General features: G+C 39.8%; 1 protein-coding gene across 1 annotated transcript; it reads right to left on the bottom strand.

Annotated features, from left to right (window-relative positions):
- Positions 1-3,072: 3,072 nt before the first annotated feature.
- Positions 3,073-5,624, bottom strand: pdcb (phosducin b). The gene is made up of 3 exons (XM_068589649.1): positions 5,579-5,624; positions 4,558-4,706; positions 3,073-3,588 (listed from the first exon to the last, which is right to left on the bottom strand). The coding sequence occupies exons 1-3, from the start codon at positions 5,622-5,624 to the stop codon at positions 3,073-3,075; spliced, it is 711 nt and encodes a 236-aa protein (XP_068445750.1).
- Positions 5,625-22,264: the final 16,640 nt, after the last annotated feature.

Raw genomic sequence — 22,264 nt, 5'->3', positions numbered from 1 at the left:
TCTCGCCCGTTTAAGAAAGATAGCCTCTTGTTTTTTCACAATACGTACGAGTTTATCAAGAGTACATGAGTCAACGGATAACATTTGCATCACCGCTTCATACTTCATTGAAGATAATGAGTCACGAGGAACTTATATATATCTAAAGAAAGCAACTTAAAATAGGTTTACATTTCTGATGACAGCTAGTAAGCACAGTTCGTGGTTATGTCATATCCGCTGTCCATGTTTGGTCACGGGGAACATGCGCGCCTCAAACCAGGACTTCTCTGCCGTGACATCAGCTCAGTGAAATTGTTTTTATGTGGATGAAGTAGAGTGTTGCAGCTGGGAGTCCAAACACAAAAAATCACGAAAGTTATTTAATTAGCGAAGCAGTATAAACAAAGGGGGAATCAAAATGTCAGCTGTGGGGGTGGGATCAGGTGGTCATTGCTGGGGTAAACATTGAGGTAAACATTTGTTTGAGGGGAGGGATGAGTCAAATTGTGCATTACGGCCTGTTTCCAAGAAGCAAGTTCACTGAGGTAACTGGGTAAAACCAGCACGAATTTTACTGTAATTGTCTCGCAGATAACTCATTAAACCTACTGTAACTCTTAGAAAAAGGCCCATGGTTTGGTTATGTTGATGTTCTGCAGAATATCAAGGCAAAATACTCCATCTCACTTCCCAGTGGTTTATTGTGTATCCTAAGTTTATCCACAAGTCATCTTGTTTTGAAGTGGTTCTCCTCTCAACCCTTGGTTGGACTCTAGATGGCTTCTGCTGCGCTCCCTGAACCCTAAACCACACATGTACTGTACATTTCTGCCAGCTCGAAGGCATGATCCTCAGTAGAAGTCGTTTGCTGTGAACATTGTGGGCCGGTGGTGGCACACATGCACTGTCTGAATAGAAATGGGGTGTTTTAGCGAGTCCTGTAGTCTCGGTCAGCTGCTGTCTGGCTGACATGTTTGGGCATCTCGGGAAACCTTGCACTCTTCAGAAAGCTCCTGTGGGAGGTATCCAAAAGGTTTCTTGATAAATCTTAGACACGCTATTGTGAAGAAATGAGGTGTTACCAGCCAGAGGCTATGCATGCCGAGCCAGATGTGGTACTGTGGAAACACAGACACTTGTACAGTAAGTGTGTTAGCGTGTGTTGCAGTCCCTGAGTGTTGCATTTTAGTAATTAGAAATCAAGTGCTCCTTTGCAGGCAATATATCCAAGATTAATGGAGGTACACTTACATGAAACCACATGAAAGGAGACACCATGGAAAGCGCTGTGAGGGGCTTTGGAAAGGGATCAAGTTTGCCGCTGTGAATGGTCTCCTATCAATCAACTCAACAATGGGATTGAGATGACTGAACCCCTTTTTTTTGTCTTTAATCTAATCTAAAGGATTGGTCTGATGTCTGTGAAGGGAAGATATTACCATTGCCATCAAGTTTTAAAAGACAAAAATGATAATATAGAAAAGTAAACATACCTTTTTAGAATTGATCGTGATTCGTATGAATATAATTGTGTCATAAAGATCTACCTTATTACAAACCCCTCATGTGTTTGTGTGGTTATGTGTCGTACAGATATGAGGCAACTTCATTTATTTTACGACATATCAGAGTGTGGGTTAGTATTGCCCTTCTTTACTCACTCGGTTTGTACGTTGTGGTTTTGGCATGCCAGCATCTCTTTGGGGTCACCGGGGAGTCAAGTCTATGCTTCAAGACGAAGAGATGAGCTAATTTAACATGTGGGAGCTTGCTTCAACAGAAGAGATAGAGGCCTCGCGATTTAATCTTGCACATGTGTATTTTGCAGGTTTCCTCCCTTGGCGCCTCTGCTTTGAATATGCTGAGATAAGATAATATTATTTTTTATTTTTTTTGCAAATTGTCTTAAATAAAAAGGCAGCCGTTGGATAGTGGAGCCTCATTCTCGGCTTAATCTCTTCGGCCAGTCTTAAGATGATAGAATGATGGTGATTGAATAGGAAGTAAGTTTTGCAAAGATATCTGTAAGATTGAATCACAGTTAAAGCAATAGCTCAAACCTTCTAGTATCTCAATTAAATAAAATGCAAAACTTAACAATTTTGTATCATTTCATTCTCATTTTTATTCTTGACAACATGTATAGTATAGCGTTGTTTCAACATATTACAGTACAGAGTTTAAAATAGTAACCAAGCCCCATGGCAAAATTAAATATGACAATGGTGACATTGATCGTTGTTGAGTCGTATCACACTAAGAAAACCCAAGACTCATGGTTTCCTTTTTTTTTTAAATACTCTGATGACTTTTTTTCCCCCACTTTTACAACATAAAATAACACAGACACTGACAAACTGATGATGTTTCACGGATGATGGTAAAATACCAGAGACTCATGAATGTGTTTTCCAGATACACATTGGCTTGAGAAGCAGGTAGGTCATGTTGTACTGGACAGATGGAACACATGCACACTCATCTTTCCACATCCAGAGTGCTTTAGCATCTGTCCTATTTGTCCTTTAATTAATTATTTTTTCGATTAATCTTTGCAAAAAAAACTACCATGGGAACTGAAGTACACATGTGTTTAAATGTTGTATTATATTTGAGGATGTCGCTTTGTAAAACCCTGAATTTATAAATAACTTGTGTACAGATCGACACAAACAAATTCTACAAAAAAAGTCTTTGATAAAATACATTTTTTACAAGTACATACATCATGTAATTTTGTCTATTATTACAAAATAAGACATTGCAATTATTTTAAATTATAGTTTGGCTTTTGTTTGGGTGGTGGTAAAGGGGACGTGTGAGATATTTTCACAAATAAAAGCTGTATGTCTTCACCTTACTTACTGTAACCCACACTTACATTTGTGAGCACTCATACCTGGGACAACAAGGTTCCTTCACCACCTGGACGTAACATTTCTCCTTTCGAGAACAAGTCTCAAACAGTAGCGAGCTAGTGGAGATGTTATGTTTTTTCTATTCGTCTTACGTCCTATTGTCTTTCATTGCTCTCTATCCAGCCCTCCAAAACAGCTTCCTTTCTTCCTCAGCAGCCAAACTCATTTTTCTTTATTCTACATCGTTTTCCTCTACATCATCGACAGCAGCCAGCTCTTTTTCTGGCAGCAGGCCGTAGCTGTTGAGGAAGGCCTCCACATCAGTGGCGAAGAACTCCTCATTGAGGTGCTGTGTGCAGGCCAGGAAGTTCCCCAGTAGTTCTCCAGCTTTGTACACCAGCAGCGTTGGCAAAACCTCATCCGAGAACCGCTCGGAAGCGCCGGACGCGACGGCATCGATCCTGCAGAACTTTACGGTGGGGTACTCGGTGGCCAGGCAATCCAGGGAGTTGTTGAGCTCCTCGCAACCTTTGACCCCGATCTTGTAGATGTGGACAACCACCATTGTGCTGTAATGCTCCTTCTCGATGACTTCGAGGAAGGCCTCGCCACTGTCCAGGTCGTGCACACCTTCAAACCTGGGCCCGAAGCTGAGTTTATCATGCATATCCTGCATGCATTGTTTTCTGTATTTCTTCAAACATCCCTCATCCTCCTCCTTAAGCAGCTCATATTCTTGGACACTCATCTGGAAGAATTCAAACAAAAGTTAGATTTGATATTGGCCGTGGAAGTACATTATTTGCAATTTGCCTGCTGCTGTTCCACTCATTTTCTTCATGATAACGCTTGATTATATAGCAGTGAAGGCGGCGCGAATACCCGCCAAGCCTCGATGGGCTCTCTGGATGCGGAAGATCGGAGGTCGATCTGTATAATGTAACACTCGGGAGTCAAACTTTTGTTTCATCGTGCGCCACTGAGCAGCTATCATAGGAATTAATGGAGTGCCGGCCCCCAACGCTGTAAGTATCCTGTTGTCTTAAAACATCAATTGTATAGGCGGAACAAAATGACATCATCACGGCTTGCGCTTTGTGCGCTTGGCTGTTGTGTGCGAAGGCTCAGCAAGTTGTCGTGACGTCTAGTCGTGCGTCTCAATTCAACACAGTCTCACTGCAATTTGTGAAATAGTCAGAAAACGCAAGCTTTTGGTTTTGCGTACAGGGGCACACATCCTTGTGTCGGTCAGAGAGATTTGTTTTCTGGAAGACGTGTGTTACAAAACTAATGTTAGGTTTAGGCAAGAAAACCACGGAGGCATGCTCAAAATAACTACGACAGTCTACAAAACAAATGTTAGGTTTAGGAAAATCATTACGTCACGTTAGGTTTAGGCAACAAAACCACAACAACTCCGACCGCTTGGTTGAAGTCCTGTGTTGTCACTACGGTCAGTTAAATGATTTTAAAAAAAGCTTTAAAAACTGGAGATCGCCAAATTAAATAGTTTCTGAATATTCAACCTATATATGGGATATATGGGAATATGGGATTTGAGTTTATAGTTAATAACTATTCCTCCTTGGCTTTGAGGAGGTTGGTTTATCACATTTTGCAGATAACTCTTATTGTCTTTTTGACTCTTCACGCTGCAGTTTGTTTGTACGCCCTCAACAACCAAAGCAAAGTGTGTGTGTGTGTTGTTAGTTTGTACTTTGCGGTTAATGTTTGATCTGGCATCATCTTTTGGTCTGCCCGGGGATGACATTTGTCTCAGCAGTTCCTTTTTTGCAGCTGGCAAGTTTTCCTGGTCCATACTTTCCAACTTGAACCTCCTCCAGTCATTGATGACTCCCTTTGGACCTACAGAGAAGGTGAATAGCGTTCAGTCATTAAAGGGCAGTGACGAATGTTTCTGAGGCGAGCCAAGGCTGTAGCATCTTTTAAACCGTTTCTTAAATTGTTACTATGATTTCATTATTTTTGGTTTTTACTGTTGTGTGCTCCATATTTTTCAACAGTTTTACTGTGTTATAATTTCAGACTGAATAACTTTGACCTTTTGTAACTATTCAGAAAATGTAATATATATATATATATATATATATATATATATATATATATATATATATATATATATATATATATGTTATAAATATTAATTAGTATTAGTATAACTATTTAAAAAGACCACGTAAAGGCTGATGAAGGTAAGAAAAAAGAAAAACTTTTTGGGTTACAGACACAAATCAATCAAAGAGCCACTTGGTTTTATGAAGCAGCATTTTAAACTTTACTCTCAAGGTCCGAATAATCAATAATATTCTGCGAGCTAAAAAACCGGTTGTGTGTAAAATGACAATGTAAGTTGATGAGTCATTGGTGGGTATTCCTGTTTTAATTTGGGTCTGAAAGCTTCGTCTTAACCTTGCACTAATTGCTCCACTGTTACGTAACAAAAAGAAGATTAGGGCGCCAGTTAAACTGCCAAAGCTCTCCAAATCTGTACTCTTATTTGCTTTGGATTTTCTCACATGCATTTAGGTCCAATTGTTCTGTCGTCAATGCTTTGGCTTTTCTGTTTGTTATTTCTATGGGAACTCCTGAATAACTTACAACCAAAGGGTGTGTTTGCAGATTGAACAGACACACTGCCGAACACACAAGAACAAAGAATGCTCACCCAATCTGGCAAAATATTAGATTTCTGTGTTTTGTTTGCTGCCTCTACTCACCTGTCTGGGTTGCGGACTCCTCCAAATCAAGCATTTTGTCAGACATCTTTTCTGGTTAGCTACCTGTAGGACAACAACCTGAGGATCAGATGTAAATAGTTAAAGGAGCTAATTCATATGAAATGTTCGATGTTTGAATGAATAATTATTTCACTTTTTAAAAGTGTTACTTGCCCCTAACACTTGTTTGTTGTCATTGTTTTCAACAAGACAACTGTATCAACACAATTCAAATGTTCAATTGAATTGTCATTGGTCCAATCGCGTCGGAAAAGGAACAATCTGCCAAATATCACGAACAATTTTAAATCTTTGCACTGACATAAATACTGAATACCGAGTGAGTCCCACACTACCTAATTAAATTAGTAGTAGTCTAAGAGGATTACTGATCTTCATCTGATCCCTCCCTCTCGCTGGAACAGATGGAACTGGCACACTTTGGGTCTCGCAGTGTTTTGAAATGTCAGCGGTGACAGTATCTGGAGCAGTTGGTGACGTATGCAGAGCCACAAGTTCATTGGATTAAATGGCCTTCCCCAGTGGGTCAATCCAGCGTGCAGTCACAGTGCTGATCTGGGCTGTTGATCTCTGCGGCACCTTTCTAACCCCCAAATCCAAAGTCATCAATTGGAGATTTGCTGTGAATATTTCCAGCATGAGCAAATGAAGTCACGTATTTTAACGTGTTTTAACTCCGTGTTTGTGTGTGTGTGTGTGCGTGTGTGTGAGCAAAAGATGCACAATATCCTCTTGTGAACAGCTGACTTTCAATTAGACACAGACCCGTGACTGAATTCAGTAGCAAAAGAAATAATCTTTTGTGCTCATTCAATGCAGAAGTCTTTACTTTACACGAAATACATTTAAAAAGAACTTTATTTGATACCAAATGTTGTAAGAAAGTGTAAACGGCAAATTATATACATGACAACTCAAGATGGCCCTCAAAATCTGTCTCAAATGTTTGTCAAAACAAACAGAATAATTGATCTCCCATTTCATCCAAACTCCCCTATTTCTACATATTTCGAACCCGCGTCCGCTCCGTTGTCTTTTAGGAAAATAAAAGATATCAATAGAGTTTTTCTTACCAGTCACGGTGAAGTCCTCCCTTTGTGTCAGTCGTTAACTTTGCACTGGTCGACACTCGAGCGCTTCACTGAGCAATCTGTTGCTGGATGCTGTGTGGTTTGATGTGCATGCGTGCGCCTTTTCCAGCCAATGAGCTTGGTCTAATGAAGATTTTAAAAAGACCCTATAGACCAGAAATAGAGCATAGATCCTAAGAGGATTTCACTTCAGGAATTAGAAGCCTCTACTAGATAAAGGCCTGACTATACACAATGAAGAGAGCGAGGGGGAGAGAGAGAGAGAGAGAGAGAGAGAGAGAGAGAGAGAGAGAGAGAGAGAGAGAGAGAGAGAGAGAGAGAGAGAGAGAGATGCTTTTTTTTTTTTTTACAAAAATTTGAAAGGTTCTTTTATATGAGGATAATCTCATAAACCACTTGATTAGGGAACTGATAATCTTGTGTACAACACTAATCAAGAGCAGCACACAATATATTTTGTAATACATTTCACCATTCTCATCAGCACATTAAGAGTTCATTAAAACATATATATATATATATATATATATATATATATATATATATATATATATATATATATATATATATATATATATATATATATATATATATATATATCCCTGAGATAAACTCTCAAAGAAAGCTATCTTGTCTGGAATAAAAAGTTCTTCCAGGAATCGAGTTTTGCATGGAAATGAACACATGATCATAACCACTGAAAGGACAAACACTGCTACTATGGCTGCAGGATATCTTGTGATGCTTCATCATGTGCCTCTTGATTATACTCGACACAGAAATAACTCTTCTCCTTCATTACACTATGTGTTTTTCTTTCATACTTTCTCAAGTGAAGCTCTGAAGTTAGAGTGTTTTAATGCACAAATAGGTTTTTGTGATTTTAAAATAAAGTCTTTCCACAAAGACTGACAGGAAGTAAAACATAGAATCATAAGTGCATCTTGTTAAACTAAAAATATTAAGAGCAAACAGCCAATTCAATGCTTTCTGGTTAGGCAGTTACAGTAAATACAATAATTAAGGGAAAACATTATTTGATTGATTTGATTTTGAAGTTTTGATGAAGTAATGTACTCATAAGACAATGCAAAAATATTGCAATACATGTAACAGTTATGCATTCAAAAATCCTACTTATGTCAAAGTACAGTATCTTCACACAGTATCAACAATAAAAGTACTAATAAAACAAAATCAAGTGTTACATTAATACATTCATGAATATATTGCAGGATACAAATCTCATGTTATCAATGAATCATCTGTTTTATGCGTTAAATCTTAATCAGCGAAGAAACTATCAAATAAATGTTGTAAAGTATGATATTTGCCTCTGATAAGTAGTACAGTAGACTTCATGGAATAGAAACCTTAAGTTAACGACATGTCCAAGTAGTTAAGTGACGGTATATTCAAACACTGCTGCTTTTAGAGTGGAAATAAAGTACCCATTATTCTCATCGCTGATCCACAAAGGTTGTAATTGGATCTCTGTGACATCTCCCTGCAAGTTAGTGTTGTATAGTGGTCAGTGATGACGGGTGCAAGGTAACCAGCTTCATATTGTCCTGTGTGGAGTTATAAATAGTGCATCATCTTAGGTATCACCTTAGAACAACATACATTCATTCAATGCTTTTCAGGCCCTACAATATGTTTCGACAAGCCGCAGCGTGAAAAGAAATACCTCGGTCACTCCTATAACGCTTTGTCTCTTCCGCTCCATGAGGCATTGTTGGCTTTCCTTTACCTGAGTTCTGAATCACGGCAGTGCAAATAGGAACAGTGCACGCTTCCCACACCCTCAAGGTATGTTCTTGGACAACTCATGCAACCGTGTTTGACTTCTGCCCTTCATCTCTCTGGCTGTATCCTGTATTTATTGGCTTAAAGGATTACTAGACTTTTTTTTTATTCTGGCACACAAGCCATCCCTGTTAGGTGGGGTTTCACTATTAACAGTTCAGTGCTTTCTGTTCTAAAAATGTCTCTCAGCAACGGTTTAGAGTCCAATATTAGACTTGCTACGTATCGAACTGAACTTACAGGATATAGTGGTGAAACAGCAAATAACGGACGTTTTTGTTAGCCACAAGTCAAACACCACAGTAAGTGCATATCCACAACAACAACAACAGAGTAGTGCCTAGAAGAAGATCTATAAGAAGAAACATTTCAGAATAAAAGTCTTGCATGGGAGATGCATTTCTGTGTCTCTCTGGAGGATTGATGCTAAATGCAGAGTCGCTCTGTTACATGATCATGGATCATTGGATCACTGCTCTCGGCTGGACACAGGGTGACTAGATCAGCTCTCTAAGACCCTTTCTTTTAAAAGCTAGAGGTCAGCCTTGTGCCTTTGTGAATAACCCACAGTAATTATAAAATATATTTACTCCAATGGATTTAATCCTGCAAAATTCACAGCATATTGTACCTTTTCCCATTTGAATACATCAAAGCTTGCAAAGCAAAGTGTTGGTTCTTTTGTTGCATATCCCATCACTTCATCAGTACATAAATATACCAACTCATTTTACTACGCATGCAGTGACCCTATTGTTTGACCCTTAGCTTAGTTTTTTCTGCAATAATTACAATACAACATATTCCAACTTGTTTTTCTTTGTTACCTTTAAAACACTTGACTTTGTTTACCAGCTGAAAGCTTAAAACAAATGACATGACATCCTCAGCTGTACACCATGTTGCAGAATATTTAAACTGAACAAAGTACGTCAAATTAAAGGAACGGTGAACTTAGAGACCTCGGATGTCTCTGACTCACCAACACCAGTATGTCTCTGTTTATAAATGTGCATACGTCTCCCATGTCCCCTCCACACAGAGGCAGAGACAACCCACTCACACTTTGTGAGGTTCCCTTATATGTATTTAGAGGGGCAGATTTTATATAAACCATATGCTCCATCTGTAAACAGTGATCACAGTTACTCTGGAGCCGGAAAGGTTGGATTTGATCTGGAACAGCGTGTTCTTGACTACTCCAGAAACAAGCGTGTGCTTGAATTGCATAGGTCCTTAAATGATGGTATTAACCATATTTGGCCTGGAAAACACAAATTCATCTCTATGATGGTAATATAGTCAGAGGCAATAACAAAAGTGTATGCTTATTCTGCATGACATATAATAAATACATAGACAATAGAAATTATTCAGTTGGACTAAGTTAATGATGTTATACTTTCTTTGGTATCTTTGGTTATCTGGGTTGCTGATTGCTGCATGATAAATATGTTGATATTGTCTAATCAAATCTCTATTGATCATGATGAGAGGAGGTGATATAGTGGTGTGTGTGTGTGTGTGTGTGTGTTTGAGTGTGTGCATGACTCATCAGGCCCCTCATAATAGTGAGCACTGGGGCTCAACGTATCTACTCTACGCCATCGGCTCCACGAGGTCTTTGTATGTGGAAATAAAGGCTATAGAGTTACTCCTTTTCACGAGGTCTGTAATTACACGCGTTGTCGGGATTCCCATACATACAAACGGCGATTTGGGAATTTTATGGCTTTCTTTAGTAAGCTTTGAGTCACACACTGTAAATCCTCCAGAAGTGCGGTGCTGCAGACATGAGACAGATTGTGTTTTAAATAGATCTCGCTCTCACGCGGAGGGAGTAGGTGAGTCCTTTTTGTCTCATATTCTTCAGGTGACTCAGTCATGTGTGCATACCATAGAATAGCTGGTGGTGCTGGGAACAGATGAATTAGGCAACGGCTTCCCCCAGAGGCTATCCATCATGAACTTGGTTGGAAATCATCGTTATCAGAGATTTATGTCTCACAGGTTCTTTCTTATTACACCTGTCATGGATTGATTGCAACTGGAAGAGGAACGAAAAGAGGAAACCACCTTCACTCTACAAATATCAAACCTCTGGAGGTTTTTTTTTATTTTTTTCATTTTGGCATTTACTTTTGACAAATAAGATATAACAGTTGCCCTTGTGTTGACCGCTCCCTCTCTCTCTCACACACACACACACACACACACACACACACACACACACACACACACACACACACACACACGCACACACACTCTCTACACCTTTCCACAATCAGTGACAGACATGCCTGATGAGTTTGTGGCTGTTCTTTTGGTCTGTAAAAAAGGAAAACTTGTACATTTCTGTATTTTTCCTCTGGCCAGACTCAGAAGTGGTTTCTCCTCTGGCATTTTATTCACATGAATTGAAAGGCTTCCAGTATTATGACAGCAGGAGGCTATTACAGGCGCTCTGAAAGTCCGGCATTGCTTTATTTGAGGGCCCACAGCCAACACAACTCTGCTGCTCTGACGAAGGACTCTTTTCACTTCCTGTTCAATAAAGCCAACATTGCAGCAGCGAGGGAGACTCACGCGGTCTCTCACTGCTGCCCCTGGGGGAGACAACCGTCAGGTGATTCGTCATTCGTTCGGATGTAAGTGAATGTATTTGGAAAAGTAACATTTTTGTTTTGTTGTACATGTTTTTATTTCAATTTGACTTTATACTAGTTTGGCGTAGGTCTGGCTAAAAAAAGATGCTGCATGCATTCTTATCAGGAATGTAAACTTTATAATTAGACACAGCTCATCACAATGGAGGCCGGATATCTGTTTTAGGTATTTTACAATAGAGAAATAGATCAATAAACTTTATTAACAACACAAATACAGACCCAAGGCCAGAAGGTACCACCTGCATGTGACCACATGGCTTTTAGACAAAAGAATGGCTCAAAAAACAACAACGAATAAAATAGATAGAAATAAAGGATGAAACGGAGAACATTCACAACTAATACATTTCAAAAATAATAATCTAACTAAATATAAACATAATTCCATCCATCTCCATTGCACTAAGACGGTGGGAGAAATCACAGACACGGGAGGGAAGTTAATCTAAAACAACCTGCACGGCTTGTTACTAGTACAGACAAGTGAAAACGCAGCGAACTAAACTTTTAAATCTGTGAAGCGGATGAACTCAACACTTACTCTCTCCTCCCTTCCCATACAGACAGAAGAAGTTCAGTGAATGCCAAAAGCATTGGGTGCATGTTAACGCTGGAGCCAACAGATGGAAATCATGATGAAGTGTGTATGGATTGAGGACAGGTTTAAAATGGATAAACAATGGAGACGAGGATGAATCCATGGCACGACAGACCCATATGGTTTCACACAGAAAATAACGTTTTTGGTATGAATGTTACGTCTCCATGCGTGTGTGTGTCTGCCTGAGTGTCTGACGGGAGCACTGGAAATGCACGGACATCGTCGTCTGATCTTACGGAGAAAATTAGTAAATAAGCTTTGTTCCTTCAGTGAGTCATTGTGGGTACAAGTTCTTCTTTCCTAAAATCTCTCCCTGCGTGTGAAATGGCACGAATGTCCTGCAAAGAAAGTCGAGGCAAAATGGACAAAAACAACAGACGTGTCCTTTCATAAGAAATCTATCCATACTGCGTTTCTCCTGCGAAGCCCTTCAACCTTCAATCGTGCTGTAATATACAACTATTTCTATGGAAATGAAAAGCAACAAGTCAATTTAACAAGTTGATTAAAGCTATTTTCAAACAATAAGAGTGTACAAGTCATATGCACTGATTTATTAACACTCTACTCTTACTGTGGTCTTGAATACACGTCAAGTAGGCTTTCATAACAAGGTTTGATGCAATTTTTCTGACTTGATAGAATATAAATAACAATAGATGTACACCTTTGTCTTTAAAATGTCTTTCCCTATTGTTTTAGAAACACAATCAAAACTGCTTCAGCATGAGGTAAAGACATATATATATATATATATATATATATATATATATATATATATATATATATATATATATATATATATATATATATTCAAATCGTCTTACTGCCCTTGTTTAATAGTTTAATATATTCTAAACATTCATACTCAGATTATTTAATGCACAACTGAAATTAATTGATTCAAAGGTCACTCTGAAATTCAAGCCATAATCTATAACTCCATTTTATTCTCTTGTACTGTTTTAAACTCTCTTTTTGTTTGGCACTTTCTAGAATCATATGGACTATATATGCTTCAGATTTTAAGTACATGGACTATATATGCTACAGATTTTAAGTACATGGACTATATATGCTACAGACTTTAAGTACATGGACTATATGGGCTACAGATTTTAAGTACATGGACTATATATGCTACAGATTTTAAGTACATGGACTATATGGGCTACAGATTTTAAGTACATGGACTATATGGGCTACAGATTTTAAGTACATGGACTATATGGGCTACAGATTTTAAGTACATGGACTATATGGGCTACAGATTTTAAGTACATAGACTATATGGGCTACAGACTTTAAGTACATGGACTATATATGCTACAGATTTTAAGTACATGGACTATATATGCTACAGACTTTAAGTACATGGACTATATATGCTACAGATTTTAAGTACATGGACTATATGGGCTACAGATTTTTGGGTCAGTAATTTTCCTTCATCATCATCAGCATCATGATTATTCATGGCACTGAGAAACAAGAGAAAGTCATCGTGCGCATTGTGCAAAGTGTGCGTGTGTGTTATTGCATATTGTGCAACACTAAAGCTGCTTCAGTGAGTAGTGCGTGTGGGGGGGGGCACCCACCTGCTGTGTCCAGCCACTGTTGCTTCTATTATAATCCATTCATACATATTTATACCACAGTAATGTCGTTTTTTTTCTCTGTTTTCAACCCGAGAGGCCCCTCTGGACTTTTTCAAGTCCACAGGGAAAAAGTGACGCAGACATTAAAAACACCGGATTGTGATATAGTTTGTCAAAGATGCCACTGGGAGGAGCTGCAGGAACACAGAGGGAGAGAGAGAGAGAGAGAGAGAGAGAGAGAGAGAGAGAGAGAGAGAGAGAGAGAGAGAGAGAGAGAGAGAGAGAGAGAGAGAGAGAGAGAGAGAGAGCTAGCTGCTGTGAGGACAATAGTAATTTATTAAATCTATTTTCCTTAATCATTAATCAAATGATTGGGCACTTCACATGGAGGTGATGTTTAAAATCAGGAAGTAAAAAGAACACATCAAGGTTACACAAATAAAGATTGTACAAACATTTAGAGATAAAAAGGAGATGCGAACTATAACGGATCAGTTCACATGCAGCTCAAGGTAAAACAATGGATCCAATGAAATTGAGACAAACTTCCCAAATAAAATAAAAAGTGGGAAAAAAAATGCGCACGCTATTTACTTATTTTGCTTTTGCCATCCGATAATGCTTCATCAGAAAACTAAGACATGAAAAGGAGCCGGCAGTGCTAAAATAAAGTTTTCTGCAGTTATTCTAAGGTGTAGGACACATTTATTACCACACACCTTGATCTAGTGTTGCATAAAAATAAAATATTCATGCATTCACCTAATAGAAAATATGAAAACAATCAGTCAAAAAGTAAAACAGTAACAGAAATTAATACAAAATCTGAGTCATTGGGTCATCAGACACGAGTTCTTCTGTGCTTCTGAATTAGAGTAAGCGCCTCACTGTGGCTTACAGACCAGATCAAACCAGCCACCTGTTAACCAGCAGGTTCTCTTTTAGCTGTGACGTCACAGACGAAGATTTTGAAATGTCTGGGTGGCCCGATACCAAAATGAAGCATCAATACTGGTCATGCTTTCAGTGCTGATTGAAACTGTGCTTTATTCTGGAAAGAAGCCAGTTTTCCTTGCTCAGGTGTTCTTACCTGCACGATTTCATCCGACCGCTCCCCTTCTGCTCGTCTCACTCCCACTTCAGACTAAATGTGTTTACATGCCGTCTCCAGCCTGCCGTGACTCACTGGATGCATTATGTCATTGACCTAATCATAAGGAACTCCTTTCAAAATCACTGTAATGGTTGTCTAAATGTTCACACCTGACTTAAATAAAACTATCAGAGAGAAAGTAAAGAGTTTCTGTCGGTTGTATACGATGCTACGTTAGTTGTTATTTGTGTTAATTCAGAGCATGGAAATAAAGATTAAACCTTGGCTGTCAATATTCTGTATTTTTACTGTTGTCAATAACATGAAAAGAGACTAAAACCAACTTTTTTTTACAAAACCAACCAGCCTTATTAGCCTTATAATGCCATTGTGGTGTCCATATCAAATTAAATGAATTAAGCCAAACGCATCCTCGTTCTAAACTACGAGGAAGTGTGCTTTGGCATTGATGGCGTGCTTTTGAGTCACCAGATGTGTTGTGACCAGGCAGAACAAAGATTATCTGGGGCATGGAAACTTTAGCAGGTTCTGTTCGTCACTGAGACGGCCAATGTTCAGATTTTCAGGGAAATCTTTATTCAGAATATGTTTTTGTCACTGTTTCAACTTCCTTGTTTGCATTGTTGTCTAGGGAAATACATTTATCATTCGACTTTTGGACCGGTAAAAAGACAATAAGATGCGGATGTTGTTGTAATGACAGACGATGTGGAGGGGAATTCTGTGTCAAGAGCTTCTACTTTCTTTTTTTACTCTTTAACCAGAGTAAACGTATGTTGTGGCCGATTATGACAAAAATACAAATGAAGACACCTGTTTGACGTTAAAGGCAAAATTATTTAAATGTTAATATCAAAGCAAGGACCACAAAATATATAACTGATCTATGTAGTGGTGGAAAGTAACCAATAAATATCTTTAAAGCTCCAATGAACCTCCATTTTGTGTTGATGTTGGCGGCCCCTTTAGACAAAAGCGGTTGTGTTCCCAGTTAAAAATCTCTCCTTTATTTAAGTGTAATATTCATACTTTTACTCAAGGATCTGAAAATGTCTTCCAGCACTGCACATCACCCTATTATCTGACATAATTTACACTTAACCTCTGTTCTTCTTCTGTTCTGTACTTCCACTTAAGACCTTGTCAAGAGATCTTTAAGAGCGAGTCTGATTATGAAGAAAAGAGCCGCTAGAAGTCCTAAACTCCCAACAAACACATACACGCACGTTTACCGTCGAGTTACGTGCTGATTCTGGACGCCAATTGAGCGTGGCTTTGCTGAATGTGCTTCCAGTCAGTCTCTTGGTGTCCGGAGGCTTTCCTGCCAAGTCCTGGATCCCTGTGGAGATCGAGTCGCCCAGCTTTCCAACAGACATAAACGCATCGTTTCATTTTGACCTTCGTGGGAAAGATGCAACGAGAATCATGTTTTATTCTTTGAAAAGGAAAAGTACTGAAAGAGTTTCAAGCCAGGAGTCCGACTGAATTGTTACAAATGTTATTAATCTGTGTAATTTCTTGTGTTTTGATATAATTTACAATAGTTTTGCATGTATTCATAGCTACTACACTTGCACCTGTTAAAGTAAATGAAGCACCTCACTCATTCCTTTAACGTTTTGTTTACAAAGTGTGTGGAACGCAGAGAATAATTGTTGATAGAAGCTTTTGCAACCAGATGTAACAGATAGGTAAGGCGTGTCAAGGTATGAGAGTTAGAGACACCCTATTACTAACATGGGAACGCGTTCAACACACCAGTTAAAATAACTGATATTTTACAAGTCAATTGTAATGTGCTGTTAGTCACTAGGGTGATGTGTGTGAACGGGACGAAGCAACACCGATACCGAAGTCTGTGTGTGACAAGAGGTAATTAAGAGTTCAGACCAAATGTGTTGTTTCATCAATCTCTGATGAAAAAAGTACAGATTCCTTTGAAACGTGTTGCTATATCATGATGAAAACACTGTCTCTTTTTCTGTATATGTTTGAGTTTTAAAGCAGAGGAATTTTCTACATTAAAAAAAAACACTTAAGTGTTCACACACTGCAGCAATTAGTTAGCAAGCAAGCGAGATAATCCTCCCACCACTTTTAGGATTTTTGAAACGTGAATGCAGAGTAAAAAGCTAACGGCTATTAACAAGCTACACCACAATTGCATGTTCGCGAGTACACACAACAAAGCTGTAAAGACGGACCAGTCAGCATGATGGTGTTTTGTAGAAGACCAAATATATATTGTGGAACAAAACATTAAAATCTCTTTGTTACTTTCCCTCCGCCATACTTGATTGCCCTGATCACAGCAACCAATAACCATTTTAATGTACATAGTAGCATGCGAGTATTGTACTCGCATGTACTTACAACTCCACCGTTTTAGATTTCAGACGTTCAGTTGTTCTTATCAGGTTTAAGTGAAGGTCTGAGAGTGGAGTTAGATAAACAAAGAAAGATCATCTCTAACATCTTTGGTATGTGATGTCATCCGCTGACTCAGCCGCTTTAAATGGTCTCGTATGATGTATAACAGCCCTGTAAGTCTAAAAGGTGAGTAAGTGTGTGCTATGTGTGTGTCCATGATATGACATCACGACATGTTTTGTGTGATCCCTGACAGATGTCATTATTATTTTGTCATCCTGTGACACAGTGTTGCAGATGAAGAAGGCCTTTTAAGACCCTACAAGGGTTTATTGTAGAGGTGCTTGAGGTGGCTTCTGTCTAAGCGACACTCCTGTGAACCTTTCTGTGAGGTTCACATCAGACGAAACATGCGGGCTGAGCGGAAATGGAAACAGTTAAGTTCCAGGCATTCCTCCTCGCTGGAAGTCACAGAGACACCTAGAAACTGAGGGTTGGACCTCGAAAAGAATAAAGACAATAAAGCCAGATTTATCTAACTTCATCTGTCTGTCCTAACGTCTTTCTTTGGACTAAAATACGTATAATCTGTCTTTCTCTTTCGTTGTTCTTTGTTTCCTATACATTTTTGTCTTGGTTTCTTTACATTTTTCCTTAATTTCTTCTGTTTTTGTGTCTGAGCACAGACACCTTGTGTTTTAACCTTTTGGAAACCGTTTGAAAATCCTTCCGCGTCAATTTTAAGTCCCAGCATGCCCCATTTAGACAATCTTTTGGCATAAAATACATATTTTTTCCTTTTTTGACCCGAATGACAGTTTTTTTTGACTGAAACTCGTTCGTAACAGACCAAGACTTTGTTTTATTGTGTTTTTGTTACCGATTGCGATGCTTTAGGTCCTAATCTTTCCAAAAAGGTGTCTTATTGACCGCTCAAGGAGGCATTTTTGGGGGATTCTGGCTCATATCATGCTGGATGTCCATAGTTACGATCAAAATATCTTTTAAAAGTGATAATTTTGCAGATATACATTTGTTTCCTCACTTTGGTGAACAAATACATACAATAAATGCAAGTATTGGAATTAATTTGCGGTTCCTACACTCAAACACAGGAGAAAATAGGTCCAAAGACAAAATTGGTTCCACAGTTTTCAACGGGTTAATTTGTTGATAATTAACTAATTGTTGATAAATTAGCAGTTTACGGCTTCACAGTAATATTCAAGAATTAGTGGTACATTTCCATTATTTATCATTGATTGTCAGTATCGTGCAATTTTTGTTTGGTTTCTAGGAATGTCATTATGAGTGAGCCAAAGTCAACAAAGAGACAAACGGATGTAAACACGCAGGTAGATAACGATGAGTCATCAGATCTTCTCTTCCTCTTACTTAGACAATGTCTCATTGTGTGTGTGGATTTCTTTTTTTTTAAAATCTCTTCCCCTTCCCTTTCTTTCCCGCAGTGGCTCCTTTTATATCCCATATATTCTCATCAATTGTACATTTACTGTTTACTGTTTTCTGACTTATCTTGCTGCCCATAACAGGAATTTTCTAATGACCAGGTTAACAGTTAAAGTGCTGATTGGCTGTAGAACAAACCCACTCACAGAAATACACCCAGACACACTGTCTCCTGCAACAAGGCTTTTCCATATAACACTCACTAACGGCTTAACCTATCGCGTGCTCATGGAAGTATGACAAAAATGTTATTAGCAGGAGTGTGTCAAGAGTCAAGTGAAACGATCATCATATTGAAAGTGACATCATTGCCAATGACAAGTGGAGAGCGTTGAGGTGCCAGTTGAGTTGCCCTAACAACATCAAAACACCTCACATCATCATGGGAGAGACCGTGCACGGGAGGATATCAGCTTAAAACAATTACCAAACCAAACATTGTCTGGTTTGAGTTTTTTCCAATGTAAGGATTGGCTGCATTTCAATCCATCAGGCCCCTCCTCCCTCACCGCCCTGCTCCACCACCAAACTCCATCCTGTCGGCTCCAACCTCTTGTCCATCCCACCTAGGACGAAGCACCGGACATGGGGTGACAGAGCCTTCTCCATAGCTGCACCCTCTCCCTGCTGCACCCTGCCTCTGCTGCACCCTCTCTCTGCTGCACCCTCTCTCTGCTGCACCCTGCCTCTGCTGCACCCTCTCTCTGCTGCACCCTCTCTCTGCTGCACCCTGCCTCTGCTGCACCCTGCCTCTGCTGCACCCTCTCCCTGCTGCACCCTGCCTCTGCTGCACCCTGCCTCTGCTGCACCCTCTCCCTGCTGCACCCTGCCTCTGCTGCACCCTGCCTCTGCTGCACCCTCCCTCGCTGACCTTTCAATATTCAGGTCTCAAATCAAAACCCACCTCTTCAAAACTGTTTTTATTGTGTGATTGTGTGCTTTATATTTTTTTTATTGCATAGCTCTTTTATGATGATTTTTAAACGTTTGTAAAGTGTCTTTGAGTATTATGAAAAGCGCTATAAAAATCAAACGTATTATTATAATTGTGAATCAGCAGTAGAATAAAACTAACACTGTAGGTCATCGTCTTCATAATATGATGGATGACATTTAAAGGAAAGTTCAGCGTCCAGCCTTTGTCTTGACGCTGAACTTTATTTGGACTTTATCAACTCTTCCCAGTGGCGTGACCAAGACAGGCAATAACACATGAACGAGCTTTAGATTTGGATTTAATGCTTTGGCGAGTACGAGGTAAACGTAGATCATAGTGTGCGAGATTTAGTTTTATCAGGAAGTCATTTATTTGCTGTGAGCCGGTGTTGTCGGGTACTAAAAATCAGAACGCGAGGGCGATTTAATCTGTCTTCGATTAGCTTTAGATGTGTATTGTTATTGCAATGTGGTGCCATGTTGTCGGAGGACTCTTTGGGTCAACTGAAGTTGTGCGAAAAGGAACTTTAGAAAAATTGTGTCCTCTCATATTTTGTGATCATGTCTTCTTAATCAATTGCAGTGACAATTGGCTACTGGCGGGTCAGTGCCAGTGCGTCCCATTCGTAGTTGGCCGGCACTAGCTGCCAGTTTGACCCCTGGTCTTGCCACATGCGAGGCGTCACGTAACTCCGGTCTCGAACCACGGCCTCCGCACTGTGGTCCGGTTGCCGAGAGATCCAGAAGCGGTCAGGGGGAAAACGCACAATGAAGTCTCCTGATCTCCTCCCACACCAGGGCCCACGGCCTGCTCACGCTTATTACATCCACACAAAGCGAGATGTGCACCCCCCCTTGCTCAGTCTCATAGACCGGGACCTGAGCGTGCCATTGATGCGCAAGGGAATAATAAAACTCACCCTCGGGCAACAGCGGGGAAAACAAATAATTTGCACACACAATTAGGTCATTTTCATGCCATGATGGGCCAAGTTCCCCCCCGATGTGGAATCCTACGCCCCGGTCCTTTGAAGTACAGGACAAAGATTATGACGAGCAGGAGGAACTCCCCGTCAGCTTCAGTTGACAACTGACGCTCATGACTTAATTAATGTCGTTCTACTCGCTTCTGTGTGTGTGTGTGTGTGTGTGGTTTTGTGTTTCGAAGCTTGATTTGTCCGGTGTGAGGGGGAGAGAGTAAACGTGCTCTTGTATCGGTGAGGAGAAATGTGTGAATGGATGGGAACATTGAGCTTGGTATTGTCTGTGTTTAGATGGGATGATGCCTGGCAGCCTGACTCACCCGTCTGTGCTGCCAGTCACGTCAACATTCCTTCCATCATGTTTGATTTGGAGTGGGTACCCTCGAACAATAACTTTTTCCTCACTTGCACTGCCAGTCTATACAGCCGAGGCGAGCTTTCCTGTATGCGTTTGGACCGGGTGCTGATCTTCACACCTCATATACAGTAAAAAAAGGTATTTTTATCCCTCTGCATCTTTTCCCGGCAACACGCGCATCACGTAAGGAAAGTTTTAGGGGTAAGAATAACACGGCAGCCTCATCACTTTCTCTTTGATACACGCTACATTTGCTTGTGTTGTGTTAGTAATCGACGTCAACACAGCAGCACACAGAAACTTGATCACGCCATTTTGCCTCAGAGCATGCAGACTTCCTCGAACCTGACAAGTGTGTACATGTTAGAACCGGTGTGCCGAAAAGTGAAAGCGAAGGGAATCTCGGTTGAGATTCAAACAACGGCCGAATGAAAATATTATTTTATATACAGTAAGTTAAAACATTAAAGTTCTTGACCTAAGACACTCTTTCTGTCTATCTATCCAAAAGTTATTATATCTATCTATCTCTATGAAAAATAGTGTCTTCATTCCATTCATTAATGCCAATAACACAACAGAGGAAACCCAGAATGAAGTTCTAAACATATTTATAAGAAAACTCAACTCCTGATACATCGACTTTAACAAATGTTTACCGAAGCAAAACGCTTGGTAAAAACTTGGCGACTCAGCAGGGAAGCCCACAAGTTCATCCGATGAGATAAAAAAATCGTCAGAAATGTTTATGCCAATCTAGTTTCACTTTTTTTGGAGGAACACTGTTTGCATTTGTTTGATATTCAACTGTTTCTTTCAAGGAGAGTCCCGTTGTGCTGCCTTTTGTGTTTTATCTCGTCAGCAATGAAAACATATACGAGGACATACAGCGCTAATCTCAGAGTGAATGAGGTCACACATGGAGACATAATAACCAACGTTGTGGTTTTTTTAGTTTAAGACAGGATTCCTGGGTTTGAACATGTGTTTGTGTGAGAAACCAAGTTCAGCCAGGAGATCACTGGTCTTCACAACTGGGTCCAGTTCTGCAGGAAAAACACGACCATGTTGATTATAAAGGCCACAACGCAAGAGACAACAAAGATAGAAAATACAGAGACATCATGTGGATTATCAAGCAACTGAACTTTTTTTGTCATTGTTTGACAGCCTGATGAAGACGACGATGTCCTGAACCTGCAGTTCATCTTTAACGGCTTGGTGAAGCCGGTTGGCGGCTGCTTCATCAGTGTGAGTCTGAAGTTTGAGGTTGCTCTTTTCACCGTCATCTTCCTCTAGTCGACTCAGAAGATGACGTCCGTGGTGGTAAAAGTAGACGAGTGCGTGCTGGTGCTGCTCAATACGCCGACACGTCTTACCCCAAACTGCTCAGCAGCAACCACGAGGGTTTGTAATATCCACCCGAGCCTGCTGACAGACAACTTTCAACAAATTGAGTGACACTTTGATTTGATTTCATTATAGTATAAACTTATAAAACAAATCTGGATCAGGTTCTCTTTTCACTAAAAGTCAGGCTTGAACTGTTGTCAGCATAAACCTCCTGATCTGCACTGATATCATGGAAGGAGTGGAGAAAAAAGAAACCCAACCACCGACTAACCCAATAAATGCGAAACACATCTTCAGTAATAACACCCTGGTT

Source organism: Clinocottus analis, unplaced genomic scaffold, assembly GCF_023055335.1.
Source record: "Clinocottus analis isolate CAN_PGR_092001 unplaced genomic scaffold, fCliAna1.0.p SCAF_23, whole genome shotgun sequence".
Taxonomy (NCBI): Eukaryota; Metazoa; Chordata; class Actinopteri; order Perciformes; family Cottidae; genus Clinocottus; species Clinocottus analis.
The sequence above is the reverse complement of the archived record's forward strand: the minus strand, read 5'-3'. Positions and strand labels throughout refer to the sequence as shown.